The sequence below is a fragment of the Eleutherodactylus coqui genome, chromosome 5, assembly GCF_035609145.1.
Source record: "Eleutherodactylus coqui strain aEleCoq1 chromosome 5, aEleCoq1.hap1, whole genome shotgun sequence".
Classification (NCBI taxonomy): domain Eukaryota; kingdom Metazoa; phylum Chordata; class Amphibia; order Anura; family Eleutherodactylidae; genus Eleutherodactylus; species Eleutherodactylus coqui.
The window spans coordinates 21,519,227-21,539,731 of record NC_089841.1 but is presented as its reverse complement, the minus strand read 5'-3'; the positions used below and the strand labels follow the sequence as shown (position 1 = coordinate 21,539,731).

Below are 20,505 nucleotides of genomic sequence, written 5' to 3'. Positions count from 1 at the left end.
GAAGGTGGTAGCTCAACAGCCGGTGGTGATGTGGACCCTATGGAGGGTTTGAGATACGCGGACTCGCTGTTTTGTGGTGTCGCCCCTTTGGGGGTCGGTTTGTCGGATGACGTTCTGGAAAAAATACGTAAAGGCGTATACGTGGATATATGGTCCTTGCTGTCGGCGGACCACGTGATGGTTGACAAGGAAAGGGCCACGGAGCGTGGTTCGGACAGGAAGCCGAAAGTGGCTAAAACGTTCGCCAACTGGTTGCAGGCTTACACAGTGTTGGCGTACGTAGTATGCCAACAACAGCCTAAAAAAGGCCCTGAGATGCTGGTGTACCTAAACACAATTTTTAGGGCGTATAAGTTGCATGGCAGCGCTGCGTGGTGGCGTTACGACGAGGATTTTCGTCGGAGGGTTTCGGGCATTAATCACATAAGTTGGGCGTCAAAAGCGACGGATGTCTGGATACAACTCATTCTAGCACAGCGCCCTCAAAAAATGACATTTCAGGGAGGAGCCATGGGGGGTGGGCAACAGCCTCCTGCGGCCTCCCCAAGACCCAATGGCACTTGTTGGCTCTACAATGAGGGCCATTGCAGGTTCTATGCCACCTGCAAGTTCAGACACGAGTGTTCTGTCTGCGGGGGCCAACACGCGGCGGTGCGATGCTTTAGGAAGCAAAGAGCAGCAGGCGCCGGAGCTGGCGCCAGCGGAGCGTCGAACACCGGTGAAAAGCCAGTACCTCTCCCTGTGGCTAGACAAATACCACAGGAAGGAGGAAGCAAGAATCCTTAGACAGGGTTTTGCAGAAGGCTTCGGTATACCGTTTACGTTTCAGCCCGCGTCCACGTGGTGTCCGAACCTAAAATCAGCGACGGATAATGTAGAATTAGTCAAAGAAAAGGTACTGAAAGAAGTAGCAGCGGGCCGCATGGCAGGCCCCTTTGCTGAACCGCCTTTCCCCAATTTGCGGGTCTCCCCATTGGGGCTTGTCCCCAAGAAGGAACCTGGAAAATTTCGTTTGATACATCATTTATCCTTCCCAAAAGGGGAGTCGGTAAATGATGGGATATCGAAGGAGGAAGCGTCGGTAGTTTACGCTTCTTTTGACCAAGCAGTGGCGCTGGTAAGAAAAGCGGGAAGGCGGGCGCAATTAGCAAAAGCTGATATCGAATCCGCCTTCTCCCGATACACCCAGATTGTTTTCACTTACTCGGATGCAAAGTGGACAATCAATTTTTCTTTGACATGTGCTTGCCGATGGGCTGCTCAATTTCATGTTACTACTTCGAGCTGTTCAGCTCCTTCCTGGAGTGGATGCTTAAGTATGAAACGGGCATGTCATCGGTGACGCATTACCTCGATGATTTTTTATTCATAGGTACGGAAACATCCGGCGTGTGCTCCTTGTTGTTAAACACGTTCCGAAAATTGATGTCGCTCGCGGGGGTCCCGTTGTCTGAAGAGAAGACAATGGGCCCGGTCAACAGATTGATTTTCCTGGGGATCGAGATCGATATCGAGGAAATGGTTTTCAGGTTACCACCGGAAAAAATCGTGCGCCTTCGGCAGACGGTAAACGAGATTGCGAGCTGTAAGAAGGCCACGTTACGCCAAGTGCAGGTCTTATTGGGTTTATTAAACTTTGCTTGCAAAGTGATTCCCATGGGCCGCGTTTTTTCCAGGCGTCTTTCCCTTGCGACGGTAGGCATTAAAGAGCCCCATCACTTCATAAGGATCTCGCAAGGAATCAAAAGGGATCTCCATATCTGGAGAGTTTTTCTGGAATCCTTTAACGGGCAAGTGGTGTGCCCTAAGGAGGAGTGGTTGGGCCCCGACCTCTGCTTGTTTGCGGATGCAGCAGGATCGGTGGGTTTTGGGGTGATTTTCCGGAACCACTGGTGCAGGGAACCCTGGCCAGTATCCTGGCTGGAGAAAAGTTGGAACAGAAACATTACGCTCTTGGAGTTTTTTCCGCTGGTGGTAGCGTTGGAATTATGGGGCGAAGAGCTACAGGATCATAAGTTGTGTTTTTGGTCCGACAATGCGGCGGTGGTGGAGATAATTAACAGGCAGTCCGCGGCTTCCCTGCCGGTACTGGTACTGTTGAGACACGTGGTTTTGAGATGTTTGCAGCGGAACATATATCTACGCGCAAAGCATGTACCGGGTTACAAGAACATGGCAGCTGACGCACTCTCTCGTTCGCAGATGGAGCGTTTCAGGGAGCGGCATCCACAGGCGGACGCCGAGGGCGTACGCTGCCCGCTTTTCTTGTGGAAGCTGGCCGAGCAGAGTTGCTGAAGCTAGTGGAGACATCCGTAGCGGCGGGAACGTGGAAGCAGTACAATGCGGTTTGGCAGAAGTGGTTGAGTTGTGCGGGGGGCCGCATGGTACAGGGTGAAAGGGCGCGCGCGGCGACGCTGGACATGTTAGCGGCGTTGCGAAAAAGCAAGGCGTCGGTAGACATGGTTAAGAAACATCTTGCTGGCGTTGCTTTTTTATTAAAACTCCACAGTCTGGCAGACGTTACAAAGGAATTCGTTTTCCGGCAGATTGTTCGGGGTTGGAAAAAAGAAAAGGCCCGGGTGGACACCCGTCGTCCTATAACTTACCCAGTTTTGTGTAGGTTATTGGAGGTGTTGGAAGGCATTTGCACGGACATGGCGGAAGCGTTACTATTCAGAGCTGCATTTTTGCTGGCGTTTTTTGCAGCCTTGAGAATAGGCGAGCTCGTTCCCGCCAGTAGATTCAAGGCGGGAGGGTTACTCGGCAACGACGTGATGATAGTAGAAGGGGCGTTACGAGTACGGATAAGAAAGTCAAAAACGGACGTGTACGGCAGAGGTGAGTGGGTGTCCATCAGCCCGCTGTGCGCGCGTTGGTGCCCAGTCGCGACAGTAACACGTTATATGGGGGCCAGGCCTCCGGGCGAGCGTTTTTTGGTCCACGCGTCGGGTTTTCCCCTTACACGTTTTCAGGTTTCGGCAGTTTTGCGCAGGTCCCTACGGGCAGCAGGTTTCGACGCGTCCGATTTCGGTACGCACTCTTTTAGAATTGGCGCAGCCACATCGGCCGATGCGGGTGGTATGAGCGAGGAAGGTTTAAAGAGACTGGGGAGGTGGAAGTCTCAGGCGTACAAGTCCTACGTTAGGCCGGATTTAATGGTTGGGAATGTTCATGGGTAGTTGTGTTAGCGTTTTTTTTTTTTTTTTTTTTAATTTTTTGGTTTTGCTCAAGAAGAGATCGTTGCCCTTGGAATTGTTTTTGTTTTTTTTTCTCAGTTATGGAGCCATGGAAGGTGCACATCGTATGCCACTCATACGTATATTGGGCCCAGAAGAGGGCAGCGGTACGGCCAATGGGATTGGACTTGGGCCTTACCGGAACGTCCGTAACCTGGCACGGAGTCCGGGGGCTAAAATGGCCGGACATGCTAAGACTGGTAGCGGACATTGGGAGGCGTAACCCCGGGAGAGTGGTTTTGGTCGTCCACGCGGGGGGTAACGACCTGGGCAGTTTGAAGACCCGGGACCTTCTGGTCTTAATGAAGCAGGACATTTTGCGTTTCCAGGAATGTTTCCACACGGTGACTATTGTTTGGTCGGACATCGTAGCCCGCAGGCACTGGAGAGGAGCAAAAAACATGGAGGCGATAGAAAAAAGCAGGAGATTTATTAACATGAAAATGTCTCAGTTTGTGCATTCCCTTGGGGGGGTGGCCGTGCGGCATTGGGAATTGGAGGATCAGGAAAAAGGTGCATTGAGGGAGGACGGCGTCCACCTCAATGAGCTAGGCTTGGATACGTTTTTATCAGGGATACAGGACGGAGTGGAGGCTGCACTGGCCAAGGTCGGTGGGGTGGGACGGAATTAACCGAAGTAATTCGCCACATCCCGTGTGGCCCGGAAGTAGTCCATGCTGGGTTAGGGTTAGAGAGGAGGGTTCGCAAGCCCAAGGACCGGGGCTTACGAACGTCCTTGGCGGACAGTTTATGGACTGTAATATAGCAGCTTTGCAGCATGGATAGGGTTTTTCAGAGAAAGTTATGAACATTAATGTTATTTACAAGTTATTCAATAAAGCTGTGGCCTACCCCACATTTTACAGCAAGAAGTGGTAGACGTTTATTTTGTTAATTAGATAAGCGAGCGGTTTAAGTAAGTTATTGTCCCCAGTCTACAATAGGGGCGAGTGGGATGGCCGTGAGCCGCATTGCAATTTCGCATTGCCATGCCAATCACAGGTCCTGCGTGCTAATTTCCACCTTACAGGCTGTCCGGACACTGATACAGCGGAATCCCACCATAAATGCGGGAAGAAGGGAATCTTACCAGGAATGCGGGAAGAAGGGAATCCCATCAGATATGCGGGAGGAAGGGAAGCCCAATAGCGATGTGAGGCTGTTTTCATGTGAAAATGCCTCACATCCAGGGGTTTTCAGAAGGGTTGTGAGGGTGATATCGGGCCGTGAATCACAGCCAATATCGCACTCGCCAGTGTTAAGGAGCCATTAAACTCCTTATTGTCCTCCCTGCTGTGTAAGGAGCACATGTTACCTCTCAGGCAGTGAAAGGGTTACAGACTGAAATTCCAGCAGCGACTCCCATCATCCACCAGGGGGCGCCGGCTCCTTCATGAGGAACCATAATTGTTCCATCTACAGTCACCCTCAGGGCGGCTTCACACGGGCGGTTTTGAGCACGTAAAATGTACAGCGGGAAACAGAAACAGCCACTAATATCAGCGGGTTCTCTCACATTTCTGTTATTTATACGGGTATTTCTTACATAGAACCTGCTCTATTCTGTGTGCATTTGCCTCCAAAGATTCCTATAGAAGTCTATGGGGGTGCGTCAAATGCGCAGCGAATGGCTGAAACACTTTGCTGAGGAAAGAGCACATCTGGGACTCGTTAGGCTAAATAACCCTTTAAATCAGGGCATGGGCGTGTCCCGCATGCAAGTGAACACGGCCTACATTCGCAAGAAAGAACAGTAAAATGCGCAGACACGCACACACAAGCGCCTTGTTCGTGGAGCAAATACGTTGTGCTGAAGTGCCCATAAAAACACATGCCGCCCTTAGTCTACAGATGTTCCATGAGATTTACGGACTCTGGGTCTTCTGGCGATGAGATCTCTGAGTTTCTATAACCAGCAGCATGCTCCATTTTCTGCGGATTCCCACACAGACAGCTTCCATTGAAGTCAATGTGAACCGTGCGATCTGCGGTTCACCTGCAGCTGACACTGCGGACGTGCTGCGGATCCACAAGGAAGCAGGAGATTTAAAAAGAAAAAAATATACGCGGTACGCCCGCACACATCCGCCATGTAGAAGAAAGAAGATCCAGCTGAAAAGACCCGCACGGCATCCGCACAGGTAAGAAAGTGCCCATTGATTACGGGCACAGGCGGATTCCACTGTGGGATTCGGCACTTGTAATCTGTGCGTGCCGCGGACATGAGGCGTCAGTGTGATAATCAGGTCTCACCCACGGACCGTGGTCAGTATAGTGTATTGGTGGATATAAAGAACCGTTCACACTGCGTGAGGGAAAACAGCATTGGTTTATCGATGTTACCCACAAGACCAGCGGGACAGGAGATGAATGGGACTTATTCCCCCTTCATGCCAACCGTTATAATTGAGGTGCCAGCTGCTGGGAAGAACAGGAGGGCTCTGATGGCGTTTGGATTACCATTAAACCCAAGTGAGTGAGCCGACTGCTGCAGCGCCTCCATGGATAGGAGCTGCTTCTAGTTTGATGACACCATTCAGAGTAACTTATTCCTATGGTCAGTGGTGCCGGCTCTAGTAGACGCTGCGCTATTCTGTGCAGAACAATGCTCATCAGAATGCTGGATGGACCCCATTATAATCAGTGAGGTCAGTTTCTTAGGGGAACCATTAAACAGATAGGGCTGGGTCCTAAATTCTCGACTAGAACACTTACCCTTCACGCTTGCCCCACGGCCAGGGTTAGGATAAACAGCACGCTCTCCTCCCCCATCCATATTGGAATGGTACTAGGCAGGGCTGCCCCCTGTCCCCTCTGTTATTTGTATTAGTGATGGAGCATCTAGCGATGGCAATCAGAAACAACCAGAACATCAGCGGACTGACAGTGGGGGGGGGGACCTATTATAAAGCAGCCTTATATGCCGACGATCTATTGTTATACATCACACAAGCACGCATCATCCTTCCCTCCTTGATTGAAGAATTTGAGAGATTTGGCCACCTATCCAATTTTAAAATTAACTACTGCTAAACTAAAGCCCAAAATATATCCCTGGGCCCAGAAACGAAAAAAAACCCACATAATAGAACACTATCCCCTTAAGTGGCAACAAGAGGCCATAAAATATCTTTGAATACATATCCCAATGGAAAACTCTAAGCTCTTCTCCATGAACTACTCCACCCTGCTGGACCGCACTCTACAAGACCTCCCCTCCTATTCCACCAGAGTCTTGTCATGGTTTGGGAGGTTCTTATACATTTTCCAGGCCATCTCGATTATGGTACCCCACACATTTTTTAACAAACTGAAGTCGGCACTGATGGCCTGAAAACTTGGTGACCAAATATTTGAAGCATTCTCCATCTCTTGGAAGTGATTTCACGAATTGCTTCATCAATCCCAATTTTATATGCAGAGGTGGTAGAAGAACTTTATCTGGAGGTACCAAAGATTCTCGGAGGTCATTTTTCTGACCGACTGTGAGAACCCTCGGCTGCCAACTCTTCTTGGTCTAGTGATGTTGTCGGTCTCCACTGTCCATAAACACAGAAAACAAGGGGATTTGGTATATCCAGCTTGCTGCCCGAGCAGCATGCACAAGACCTTTAAATCCCCACACATTTTCCAACCGTGGTCTTCATATTTAAGTTTACAAAGAACCAATTCCAAGTTATCGTAGGTTTCCTTCAAGTGTACGGAATGACCTGCAGGGATGGAAGCGTAAAAACCGACGTTCTGTTATGTTGGAAGTCATGTATTTTTGGCATTGTATATCTTAAATGCACTGATGTGAATTAATTAGTAGTAATTTTGACTTTAAATTTAGTTAAAAATCCTGAGATTAAAAAAAAAAATACTAAATTTGAAGAGATTTTGCATTTTGTGGTAAATCCTGGCTTCTTGGATTTTTTCACATTTTTTATGGTCTTCAGCACACCAAAATACATGGAAATTAGTTGAAAATAATCAAACAGCTTTTTAATCGCAGATCTGTGTAATCAGTGGGGTCCGTCCGACACTGTTTGGGTCCTGTATGGGCCAGATTGGCAGCTCCAACATTTTTGGTGTTCGGGTTCAAAGTCAGTGCCAAATAATGAAAAAGAAGCGGAAATACAGCCGTACGTGTGACTGGAGCCGTACAGCTAACAAACATTTTTTGCTTTTAAAACTGCCTGGAGACGTTTTGTAAAACATGGATTTTTGCTAAAAGTCCTGATGTGTGAAAATGGAAATAACTCTAAAGTAGTAGTCAATTATATAAACTGGTTGCAGCAACAGATAATACATTTTCTGCAAGGCTGCAATTAAAAATAATTTGGTAAATCAAGACATAAAAACAGGTTTCTCTTCCCACTGGGATTTAGCTTCCTTTATATAAGAAGGGGCCAAAGGACCCGGTCCCCCTGATCAGTAGAGCCTAGCTTCCACTATATAAGAATGCTAGCTCTAGTGGGCCAAAGGACCCGGTCTCCTCAACAGGTAGCGTCTAGCTTCCTTTATATAAGAATGCTAGCTATAGTGGGACAAAGGATCTGGTTCCCCTGACCAATAGGGTCTAGCTTCCTCTATATAAGAATGCTAGCAATAGTGGGACAAAGGATCTGGTTCCCCTGACCAATAGGGTCTAGCTTCCTCTATATAAGAATGCTAGCTATAGTGGGACAAAGGATCTGGTTCCCCTGACCAGTAGTCTAGCTTCCTCTATATAAGAATGCTAGCTCTAGTGGGCCAAAGGACCCGGTCTTTCTCTTTAGTAGAGTCTAGTGCCCCCTGGTGTGTTTTTAAATAGTTATTAGGTCTCCCCTCAGCCGTCCTTCTTCTTGAGTATTGACCACTCCATTCCACATCTACAAAAACAGTTTATAACTAGAGATGAGCGAGGATACTCACTAAAGGCAATTGCTTGAGCGAGCATTGCCTTTAGCAAGTATCTCCCCGCTCGATCGGTTCGGGTGCCGGCAGCGGGCAGGGAGCTGCCGGGGAGAGCGGGGCGGAACGGAGGGGAGATCTCTCTCTCCCTCTTTCCCCCCCCCCCCCTCCTGCTGACTGCCGCTACTCACCGCTCCCCCGCGCCGGCACCCGAACCCTTCAGTCTCGAGCGGGGAGATACTCGCTAAAGGCAATGCTCGCTCGAGCAATTGCCTGTAGCGAGTATACTCGCTCATCTCTATTTATAACCGACAGCATTCAGTTTATATTGAACAATAATAATTTGAACAATTGTCAATCAAATGATGGAAAAATACCTCTACAGCGCCATCTATTGGATGGCAGCATTCCTTCAATTCAAGTGACCTTATAAAAAAAAGTCTACAATGATTGATTGGGATTTTTAAACCAAGCCAGAAACCATCCATCTATGGGGTGTTTGCCCCTCATCAGTATGCAGCAGGTCCCTGGCTTAGTCTGTGAGGGGCCCATGACGTGGGTCAGAAGCGGTGTTGTGTCTCCTTAAAGGGGTTCTGTCACTAAAAAAGAAAAATGCTATACTTATCTATTCCTCCCCCATCAGTCTACTTACCAGATCTTCACCTCCCTTATCTTTTCCTGTCTCCTGCAGTCCGGGGGAGGGGGAGGAGGGGGGTCCAGCTCCAGCTGTCTGATTCTTTTTCTTCCTGTGAGGTAACATACATTTGGTTGGCAGTGTGCCAATGTACGTTATGTCACAGCTCCCAGGCCAGCAGGAGGACTGCCTATCTTCTTCAGAGATTACTCATGTGAGCTATCTCTGAAATAGATTACAATTCCTTCCTAGGCAGTGAAGCTACAGAACAGGGATGTGACCTTCACTGACCCAGCGGGAAGGAGTTTGTGATAAGCAGCCTTCATAACAATCTGGGCCCAGCCTGCAGTGAGCTGATCTGGGGCACTGGAGAAGTTCAACCAGGAGAAGATGTGATAAGGAGACAGACAGGGAAGGAATAGGTAAGTTTACATAATTTTTCTTTTAATGACAAAACCCCTTTAAGGAGAGCACCCAAAGAGTCCAGACACCTAGGGGGTGAGTGGATTTGGGGATGGTATAGTCTCTCCCAAATGAGAGCACCCAGAGGGATGTGGGGACACCCGATGAGGGGCAAACACCTCAAAACAGTCTGTTTATGCATGGTTTCTGGCTTAGTTTTAAAATCCCAGTGATTGTAGACATTTTTTTACAAGGTCACTTTGAATTGAAGGAATGCTGTTATCCAATAGATGGCGCTGTAGAGGTATTTTTCCATGTTTCTGATTTGCATAAATTTCCCAGAGGAGCATTGCTTAATAAGTCTCCTTACTTAGCTTTTAGGTGTCCCCACACGCCTTCCAGGTGCTCTCCTTGGGGAAAGTCTATACCATTCCCTGATGCACTCACCCCCTAGATGTCCCTACACACTTTTTGGGTGCTCTTCTTAAGGAGACACGACACCGCTTCTGACCCTCAATCAAGTGAGAAACAGACAAAAGGCACTGCAATGGTACGTGCTTCCGCAAACCTTTATGTCAGAGAATTCACAATGCCACAACAGCCCTCACATAGGTGTCTCACAGCCTAAGGTGATCTACAGCCACAATGATGACACGCCTCCTCAGGCTGGATCCAAAGCCTGTTCCACTCACCAAGAAGTCCATACATAGAGAGGCAGCATCCACGGCAACAGTATAAATAAAAAGGAACTTTATTCCATTATGGTTCTAGTAGCAAAAACAACAACGTGGACTGCAAAACCAGGTCGTAACGGCGACGTTTCAATCTGAATAGGATCTTTCTCAAGGCCAGTCAAACTACCCACACTCAAAAGTTTATATACATGTAATAATTAAAAACTAATTACCACCAGCTGATTGATCGTCATCGGTCTGCATCCAGTGAGCACCGTCATCACGCTGGGACTACCACTGCCACAGCGTACGCCTTCCATCATCGGAGCGGAAAAGTGTCCCACCCATCATACCTACTACACATGCGCCAACCAGGCCAGCTGTCACGCGGCCCAACCTACGTCACTCCTCACATACCTCAAGCGCATGCGCAAGAAAAACCGGCTATCACGCAGACAGTTGCGATAGCAGTGGATGCGCCCTGTGGTAATGCGGGCCCATCATGCCTACTATGTATGCGCCAACCAGACCAGCTATCGCACAGCCCGCCCTACGCCCCTCATCACATACCTATAGTGCATGCACCAGAAAGAGCGGCTGTTGCGCAGCCCAATGACAATACGCAACATGGGCCACCTCCTTTATTCGAGACACCGGGGATTTTTTATCTGAGTTGAGTGCAGCGAGGGTATCTAACACCACGATCCTGGTGACACTGGACGTGGTGTCCCCTTATACTAACATTACCCATTCCTGAGGTCTCAAAGCTGTAAGGGAGCGTTTGTTGACATCTTAGTGGTCCAATACATGCCTGCAGTTTGCCCTGGCACTGCTGGAATTCATTCTTGAGAATTCATCTTTAATAAATCTTTTATAGGCAGTGCCAGGGCACTGCGAAGGGGTCCAATGTGGCCCCTACTTATGCGGGCACGTATATGGACCACATTAAGAGGTGTGTCTGTGTCTCCACACTGGCAGCTCGTGGATATATATAGATGACATCTTTATGCTCTGGAACGGCTCATTTGATGAGCTGAGAGATTTCCACAATTACCTTGATAATTTAGTTCCGGAATTGAAATTCACGCTGACCTCCTCTACTGTGTCGATCGAATTTTTGGATATCCTAGTGGTCAAAAAGGGAACGGTGCTTACCACTGACTTGTACCGCAAGGAGACAGATTGAAATAACCTACTCCATTACTCGAGTTGTCATTCTAGATGTTTGCTGAAGGTGTTGCCATGGAGTCAATGCCTTCGTGTTCGCCAAAATGCAGCAGATGATTGCATTGATGCCAGGCTTTCGGAGATGTGTGAACAGTTTTTACAGAGGGGTTACACTGATGACTTGGTGGCATCTGCGGCTGCAAGAGCGCATGCTGCGCCGAGGGGTGATTTGTTGGTTCCCAGACTGAAATCTGAAAAGGCCCCTAGGATACCGTTTATCTCGACATTTGGACCCATGAGTGGTAGTATCTCCAGTATTATTCGTAGGCACTGGCACATGTTGGGAAAAAATTGCCCGTTTGTTAATGAATTTGGCCGGCCCCCTTTGGTGGTATACAGAAGAGGTGCGAACATCCGGGACAGAGTGGTGCATAGTATGATGGATAGTCATGCAGCAGGCACACCATCTTTTGGACGTGTAGGCAACTTTCCCTGTCTCGAATGCTTGCGCTGTAGCAACCTTCTTAGGGGCGATACGTTCCACCATACCCAGATGGGTAAACAATACCGGATCCAGAAAAGATACACTTGCCAGTCCATGTATGTTATATACCTTATCTTGTGTCCGTGTGGCCTACTATATGTGGGTGAAACCACGATGGAGGCTCGGTCGTGGATTCTGAGCCATAAAAGTACTATTCGTACGAAGAAGCTAGATTTGCCGATACCTAGGCATTTTGACTCAGCCGGCCATGCAGTCAGCCAGCTAAAGATTCGCATTATGTGCTTTAGGTATGTGATGAGGGGCGCAGGGCGGGCCGTGCGATAGCCGGTCTGGTAGGCGCATGCGTAGTAGGCATGATGGGCCCGCATTACCACAGGGAGCGTCCGCTGCTATGGCAACTGGCTGCTCGATAGCTGTTCTTTCTTGTGCATTCGCTTGGGGTATGTGAGGAGTGACGTAGGTCGGGCCGTGGAACAGCTGGCCTGGTTGGCGCATGTGTAGTAGGTATGATGGGTGGGACACTTTTCGGCTCCGATGATGGAAGGCCTGCGCTGTGGCAGTGGTAGTCCCAGCGTGATGACGGCACTCACTGGACGCAGACCAATGACGATCAATCAGCTGGTGGTAATTAGTTTTTAATTATTAGATGTATATAAACTTTGAGTGTGGGTAGTTTGACTGGCCTTGAGAAAGATCCTATCTGGATCGAAACGTCGCCGTTACTACCTGGTTTTGATCGCAGCGTTTAAAAAAAACTCTAGTGGGTAAAAGCCCCTACAGAGAGGTTTTGTGAATAAAAACAGCATTTCCACACTTGGTGCATTATTACTTTGTCATGCTGGTGTAATTTATATAGAATGTTATCCATTACCGCAGATTCTGATTGCAGCGATACAATAAATAGTAACAAAACATAGAAACATAGAAAAAACCATGGAGTTCAGCCTATTACCCCAATATTGATCTACAGGAAGGCAAATATACCCAATGAAGTCTGTTAGCCAGATCAGGGATCCCGGGATCACGGCCCCTCTAAAGCAAACTAGTGACTATAACCGGGGATCTTGTTGCACTCTAGACAGGTATCCAGGCCCCTCTTGTACTCTTCTAGTGAGCATCACCACATCACCAGGCAGAGAATTCCACAGTCTCACTGCTCTTACAGTAAAGAACCCTTTCTATGTTGTGTAGAAACCTTCTTTCCTCTACATGTAGACCTGGTAACAGTCCAAAACACTATTGCCTGTCCGGGTATAACTGATATGGAATCTATTACGCCATGCTTCTAGCTGACTTGGAGGGGTTTGCCAGGCCTGCGGCTGCCACTGGTGCTCATCAGCTCTTTATAATCACCCAATGGAATTCTGATGGGCTGCTAGCAGCGCCCCTCACTGTCTGACTATTGCCTCAGCATCTAGAGGAGCGTGTGGCAAAGACTGAGCTTAGTGAATAAGGGAAAGCCCTTTGTGCAGAACCCATTAAGACCTACCGCCTCCCCCTTTCCAACTCAGCTGAGCTCTTAGTCATGGCTTGTCAGATGTCAGGTGAGCCAAGAGGTTTATACATAAGTGGTAACTTGGAAGATCCGGTCCGGCACAATAGTCCATATCAGGGAGCGAACATTTACATTCAGTCACCACAGAAAGTGAAAATGTAAATCTGAGATCGAGCAGATATTGTCAGAACAAATACAGAAGATCAGACTTAGAATTCACGCCTAACGGAACCCGGGCACACAACTCCATAATCCAGGAAACTCATGTACCAATAGTTTCCTGTGCCAATCCCCTCCCCGGGAAGGAAATGGCTATAATGTACAAAGAACCCATATTACCTGAATGACATCACAACATTTCATCCAAAACCATACAATATGTCTTCTAAGGGTTAATCCTCCCTCTCAGTGAGGTGATTGGCACAGAAAACCTTTCCTACGTGAGTCTTACTGGATTACGGAGATGTGCGCCCGGGTTCTGTTTGGCCTGAAGTCTAAGTAAGATCTTATGTATTCCTGTTGGCAGTATCTACCTGATCTGTAAATGTTTGCACCCTGATATGGACTATTATGTCGCAGCAGATTTCCCAAGTTGTCACTTCTGTATAAAACTCTTGGCTCTCCTGAAATCTGGTGTGTTCAGAGCTCATCTGAGTGTGAAACATGTAGGGGGTTTGTTTTATTGGGCTGTGCGCCCCAAGTTGTATAGTCCTGTATAAATAAAGTCTGATATGTTACACTGAAGTTGTAGAACCTTTCCCATGTGATCACAGCTGTATATTACTGTGTGCGACTCTTCCTAGTATATGACCCTATAGTGATGAGATGGAGGGGAGACGCCCTTGCTGGGCTCAGTGGTGGAAACATCATCTAAAGGAAGAAGAAAGATCGGCCCAAACACAAACATGTAAGTTATACAAGTAAACTTTTATGAACAGTTAGAAACAAGTTTAGAGACGCAGTTATATGTATCAGTGTGAAATATTCTATGTACACGGCTGATATAAAGGCGGGTTATCTGGATTATATTTGTTTCCGGATAACGGATGTTTATCGGTAATTACATACATTTCTTATTCATCACTTACTGCTCTGAATTGCTTCTCTTTTCTTGTGTATGACATGTCACTTTACTTTTTATACCTTTTTTGTAGTTCTCTCCGGTGTGAACCTTTTGATGTTGCAGTAAATGGGATTTGCAAGTAAAACATTTCCCACATTCTGAACAAGAAAACGGCTTCTCCCCTGTGTGAATTCTCTGATGTGTAACAAGATATGATTTGCGAGTAAAACATTTCCCACAATCTGAACAAGAAAGCGGCTTCTCTCCTGTGTGAATTCTCTGATGTGAAACAAGATATGATTTGCGAGTAAAACATTTCCCACATTCTGAACAAGAAAACGGCTTCTCCCCTGTGTGAATTCTCTGATGTGTAACAAGATATGATTTGCGAGTAAAACATTTCCCACAATCTGAACAACAAAATGGCTTCTCTCCTGTGTGAATTCTCTGATGTGTAACAAGGAGTGATTTCACTGCAAAACATTTCCCACAATCTGAACAAGAAAATGGCTTCTCTCCTGTGTGAATTCTCTGATGTTTAACAAGGAGTGATTTCCATGTAAAACATTTCCCACAATCTGAACAACAAAATGGCTTCTCTCCTGTGTGAATTCTCTGATGTGTAACAAGGAGTGATTTCACTGCAAAACATTTCCCACAATCTGAACAAGAAAGCGGCTTCTCTCCTGTGTGAATTCTCTGATGTGAAACAAGATATGATTTGCGAGTAAAACATTTCCCACAATCTGAACAAGAAAATGGCTTCTTTCCTGTGTGAATTCTCTGATGTGTAACAAGGTCTGATTTCTGTGCAAAACATTTCCCACAATCTGAACAAGAAAATGGCTTCTCTCCTGTGTGAATTCTCTGATGTTTAACAAGGAGTGATTTCCATGTAAAACATTTCCCACATTCTGAACAAGAAAATGGCTTCTCTCCTGTGTGAATTCTCTGATGATCAACAAGAAGTGATTTCACTGCAAAACATTTCCCACAATCTGAACAAGAAAACGGCTTCACCGCTGTGTGACTGTTGTAATGTCTAATAAGATGTGATTTCACTGCAAAACATTTCCCACATTCTGAACAAGAAAATGGCTTTTCTCCTGTGTGAATTCTCTGATGTGAAACAAGATATGATTTGCGAGTAAAACATTTCCCACAATCTGAACAAGAAAATGGCTTCTTTCCTGTGTGAATTCTCTGATGTGTAACAAGGTCTGATTTCTGTGCAAAACATTTCCCACAATCTGAACAAGAAAATGGCTTCTCTCCTGTGTGAATTCTCTGATGTTTAACAAGGAGTGATTTCCATGTAAAACATTTCCCACATTCTGAACAAGAAAATGGCTTCTCTCCTGTGTGAATTCTCTGATGATCAACAAGAAGTGATTTCACTGCAAAACATTTCCCACAATCTGAACAAGAAAATGGCTTCTCTCCTGTGTGAATTCTCTGATGTGTAACAAAGACTGATTTCACTACAAAACATTTCCCACAATCTGAACAAGAAAACGGCTTCTCCCCTGTGTGAATTCTCTGAACAAGATATGATTTGCGAGTAAAACATTTCCCACACTCTGAACATGAATATGGCTTCTCCTTTCTGTCAGCCCTTTGATGTTTTCTCCTTCTGTGACATTTATTCTGCTTATCAGTGTGTGATGGATCAGAAGATGGGGCCTGTATAAGAGGATCAGATGATGGATCTTTGCTGTGAAGGGCTGAGGAGATATCTGGGATAATGGCAGGTTCTTCATATGTATCTTGTGTGATACCACAATCCTCTGCTTTACAATCTGCAGATATCAGACGTCCCTCTGAGCTCCCGGTACCGTCATCTGCCAAGAATAAAGTTGATTTTTTTTCATATTATAGATCTTAAAATGATCCTGATATTTTATAACATTTCTATGCAAATAACAAGTCATGGAGAAAAAGGTAATCATCATCTAAGGGTGCTTTTACACAGTGGCTAGAATAATCACTGAAAAGAGCCATTACAAACAACTGTCTGTCCATGTAAACACGAGTCCTAGACTCTCACTGAGCAATTGATAATGGTCTATTAGATATGCGATAAATAACTTCATTGCCCATCAGTACAGCCTCTAAGACTCTTTGTGCTCCATAGAATCCTTACAATAAATACATTCCCCTGCCTGCCTAATAGCTGCTAGGAGAAATAAAAGATAAATAGCGAATCAAAGATGAATAAAATGGCCCCTAACCCAGATGGTAGGTTGGAGGCATCAATGACTGACAATTTACAGCTGCAGTCCTGCCCAGTTTATGGGACATCACAGGGACTGCAGCCAATAAGAGCTCAGAGATTCATCTTAACCCCTTAGTGACGGCCCCATCGGCATTCTACGTCCTCACTAAGTGGGCTTTAAATCCTAGAGGACGTAGAAATATACGTCCTCTTAGGATTAATGCCCACTTGGCTGAGGACGTGACAGCTTCATGCTGTCAGTGCCCGCAGGTAGCCGACAGCATGGAGCTGTCATCCTGGGCTGTGGGCAGTCCCCCCCGGTATTGCGATCGGTGCTATCCAATAGATAGCGCCGATCGCAATAAAGTAAACAAAAGTGGTAAAAAAGTTAGATATTCAGCTGCCCTGAATTCAAAATCTCCTGGCTACCGGCTCCTGAAGGTAGCGGGGAACCAGGAGATGTGAGCGGTCCCCAGGTTCGTGATCGCCGCTATCCAGTAAAAAAAAAAAAAAGTAAAAAAAAGTTCCAGTTTCACCTCCCGTCATGGATCCAAAAATACTCACCTCGGGTCCTCCGCGATGTCCCTGGTATTCTGGGACCCGAAATCCCCCTCTGTGCATGAGCGCCCGATATCAATCATCGTGCGCGTGCACAGAGGGGCTCGAGCCCCGGGAAATTCAAAATCCCTCTGCTCCTGGCTGCCATGTGTAGCCAGGAGCAGAGGGATGTCAACCGGCATGTGATCATTTAAAGTTTAAAAAAAGTGTAAAAAGCTTACGTTTCATCTCCCCCCACAGATCATATCCGTGAGGGAGGATGAAATGACGTACGTAAGGCCCCTGGATTTATCCGCGGACGTTACCCTAGCTTTTGCACACGCGCCCGTCGCCAAAAAGCCGGACGCATTCGCAAAAGTCAAAGATTGGCCGGGAAATTCAAAATCTCCCTGATCCTGGCTACAAAATTTAGCCGAGAGCCTGGAGATTTCACGGAGAGCCGCAGTGAGCGGTTCCTGATCACGGGTTCGCCATTTTCCAATGGATAATGGCGATCACGTAAAAGTAAAAAAAGGTAAAGCTTCATCTCCCCTCCCTGATGTGATCGGTGAGAGGAGAGGAAACTTTTTAGCGGGGGCTCCGTATTTGCACCCCGACGCGATCTTTCTCCGTGAACTTTCCCGGATTCTGCACTAGCGACCACCGGCAAAACACTGGACACATGCGCAGGAGTCGGGGAGCCCGGGAAATGTAAAATCTCCTTACTCCCAGCAACCAACGGTCGCCGAGAGCCTGGAGCAGTGACCTTGTTGAGCGGTCGCCGGTCACGTGATAAAAAGGTAGCGATCTACTTTAGGCCGGTCTCACATGACCGGATAGGAATTATGGATTCCGCATGTGTCTGATCCGTGATAATACGCAGATCAATCGCATTGGATTACACAATTCCGCTCACATTAGCGGGTCGGAATTACGTAATCCACTGGCAGAAAAGAGAACGCAGCAGGTTCTATTTTACTGCGGAGATCAGCAACACAGAGCCCATTGTGCTCCATGGTCGCGGATATACCCGCAGCCCATATGCAACTACATTGTATACGGGCTGCGGGTACCCGCGTCATCGCTAAGTGACGGTGCAGGATATACAAACAAAAAAAAAAGTACTGCACACGACCGCCTGTGTGAGTAGGCAATTATGTGCAGTACATTAGGCGGTCGTACACAGGGTCACAGCCGGGCTCACAGCTGAGATCCGCTGCAGGCCCCCGCAAGCGGATTCCACATATGGCCGCATGAGCCCGGCGTTATTCAGACCGCTACCTGTAATACGCAATTTACAAGAAGCCCCGGGAACGTTCGCCTTCCTGCAGTTCCTGGAGCAGCTTGTTGAGCGCCTTCTGTGTGAGACCGCTGCACCTTGGCAAGCTTATAAAGACCCAAAGAGCGCCACGTTTTACACCCCATCCGCGCGGCTGAGGTCACAAAATAGCCCCCAAAAAGCATGAGAGGAGGGGGGGATACCCGGTTTTATTGCCCGATGTACCCATCCCAACCAGCCTCTGTAATTACCCCTGTCTTCGGAAATACCACACAGTTCATATTATTACTTTTATCTAAGATTTGGGGAACGCCGAAAAGGGCGCGGAGGGGAAGGGGGGGGGGGGAATTTTTTTAACGTGTCAATTTTTATTTCGTACAAGTGGGCAATGGGTGGGGATAGTTGGGGGGACAGGGGCAGCATGGGCCAAGGCACCTCTCCAGCCCTGCACCGCCAGCGGCTACTGTAGCAGTAGGGCTGGTGGAGCCGAGATCTTCTGTAGACACATTCTGTTTGATATATCAGTCATCCGCCATATAGTCGCTGACTAGTGTCCCTGTAGGACCGGGATGCTTACATATCAGCAATTAATAAGGCCGCCTGCAGACGACCGGGTCAGATCCTGCTGCGAGAATTGTCGCAGAGGGACCCGACCCGAGCCCCTGCAGGGACCAGCGCGGCTCCGGCTCTTTGATGTGCCGGCTGCCGGCCAGCAGGCATATGCCGGAGCGGAGCCGCCAGCCGGGGAGTGACATTTCTGTGCGGGGTTCTCAGAGCCCCGCACAGAAATAGAGCATACCGCAATTTGTTTTCCACACGTGATTTCGCGCGGACAAATGGCGGCCGTCTGCATAGGATTGCGTTTTCTAACACAATCCTATGGCAGCTTCCACAGGCGTAAATTCTGTGGGAAATCCTGCTGCGGAATATCCGCCCGTGTGTCGGGGGCCTAAATGTGTATTGGTGATATGTAGGCCTTCTGATTATACTGACTTTAATCAACTGTGTAGTGAATGGCTCTACTAATCCAACTAGCACAGTGTCCTGCCTGGCTCACACCCCACTTCCTCCCTACAAGCACCAGGGGCACATGCCCCACATCACCCCTCCACAGCTATGATCCTAAATACATCCATTACCTGGTGATGGGAGCGGCTGGCGGGTCTCCATCATGGCCTCCTTGTACAGATTCTTGTGTCCTTCTAAATACTCCCACTCCTCCATGGAGAAATAGACAGCCACATCCTGACACCTTATAGGAACCTGACAACACAATATACAGTCATCACCCAGAAGCCTCCAGTGCTGTTACTGTATAATGTCCCAGCATTCCCTGCAGCATCACCTCTCCAGTCAGCAGCTCAATCATCTTGTTGGCGAGTTCTAGACTCTCCTGTACATTGATGTCCTCATGTATCAGGGGGTGACATGGGGGCCCCATGATTGGGCTCAGGGGTCTTCCCCATCCATCACACACAGGGGCCCGACAGCCATTACTAAAGGTCTTCTTCACTACTGTGTAATCCTGTGTATGGGGAGACATTTATAAATATCACTACAGACATTTCCACAGTCCATCACCTCCCCAGTGACATCATCAGTCATTACCATAGATAAGAATGACATATGACATCACCAGAATCTTTCCCCTCTCCAGTGACATCATCTATTACCATAGATACGAATGATGCAATGTGACATCATCAGAATCTCTCACCTCCCCAGTCAGCTGGAGGAGTATCTCTAGGGTGAGGTTGAATACACTCTCCGCCATCTTGTTTCTGTCCTTCTCCATCTTTGATGAATCAGTCCTGTAGGGACCTGAATGGAAAGAATATGAACCGATGTAAAAACCACAAAAACCAACATCTCCAAGTTCAGCTGCTTTTTACGGGGTTTTCTCTGAAGCGCTGCAGTGTTTTAGCGCACAATATAGATGTCTGCAATGTACATGCGTGTTGGGATGTATGTGTGACATCGGGCAGCAGAATCCTCCGGACAGCCTCCCGTTAACCCCTTCCTGCAGCCATTTCTCATCCCCACCGCCCAACGACAATTGCTATTATATCTGCTGATAAAGCTGGATGAGCGCCGGTATTGTGAGGGACAAGTAGGATTTTTAATAGCAGCATCTAATGTGGGAGAACCTTAGAAATACTTTATTAGGAATTCATTTAATAGGACATTTTATAAAAACATTTGCTGGAATCCTTTAACCCCTTAGTGCTATAGGTAGTACATGTACGTCCTGCAGCGTCGGGGTATGTATGAAGCGTGGCGATCTCCCTCCATACAGCGCGAGCGCCGGCTGTTTACTGCGGCTGATACCAACTCCGATAAGCTGTCAATTCTGATAGCGCCATTTAAATGCGATGAGATCGCAGGGAGCCGTGCAGGTGTCATGGCAGCCGGGGGCCCTCTGT

At 47.5% G+C, this 20,505-nt stretch overlaps 1 protein-coding gene across 2 annotated transcripts in view; it reads right to left on the bottom strand.

The window, feature by feature from the left end:
* Window positions 1-13,896: 13,896 nt before the first annotated feature.
* Window positions 13,897-20,505, bottom strand: part of LOC136628983 (zinc finger protein 585A-like) — a 211,254-nt gene continuing 204,645 nt past the window's right edge. Inside the window, exons 2-5 of one of the 2 annotated variants that reach the window (XM_066605067.1) lie at window positions 19,800-19,903; window positions 19,428-19,607; window positions 19,222-19,345; window positions 13,897-15,892 (exon numbers count right to left, since the gene is read on the bottom strand). In XM_066605067.1, coding sequence (XP_066461164.1) covers window positions 14,073-15,892; window positions 19,222-19,345; window positions 19,428-19,607; window positions 19,800-19,877 — 2,202 coding nt within the window. In that variant the 5' untranslated portion in view covers window positions 19,878-19,903 and the 3' untranslated portion in view covers window positions 13,897-14,072. The remainder of the gene's footprint in view (window positions 15,893-19,221; window positions 19,346-19,427; window positions 19,608-19,799; window positions 19,904-20,505) is intronic. The other variant, XM_066605068.1, reaches the window with a different exon arrangement.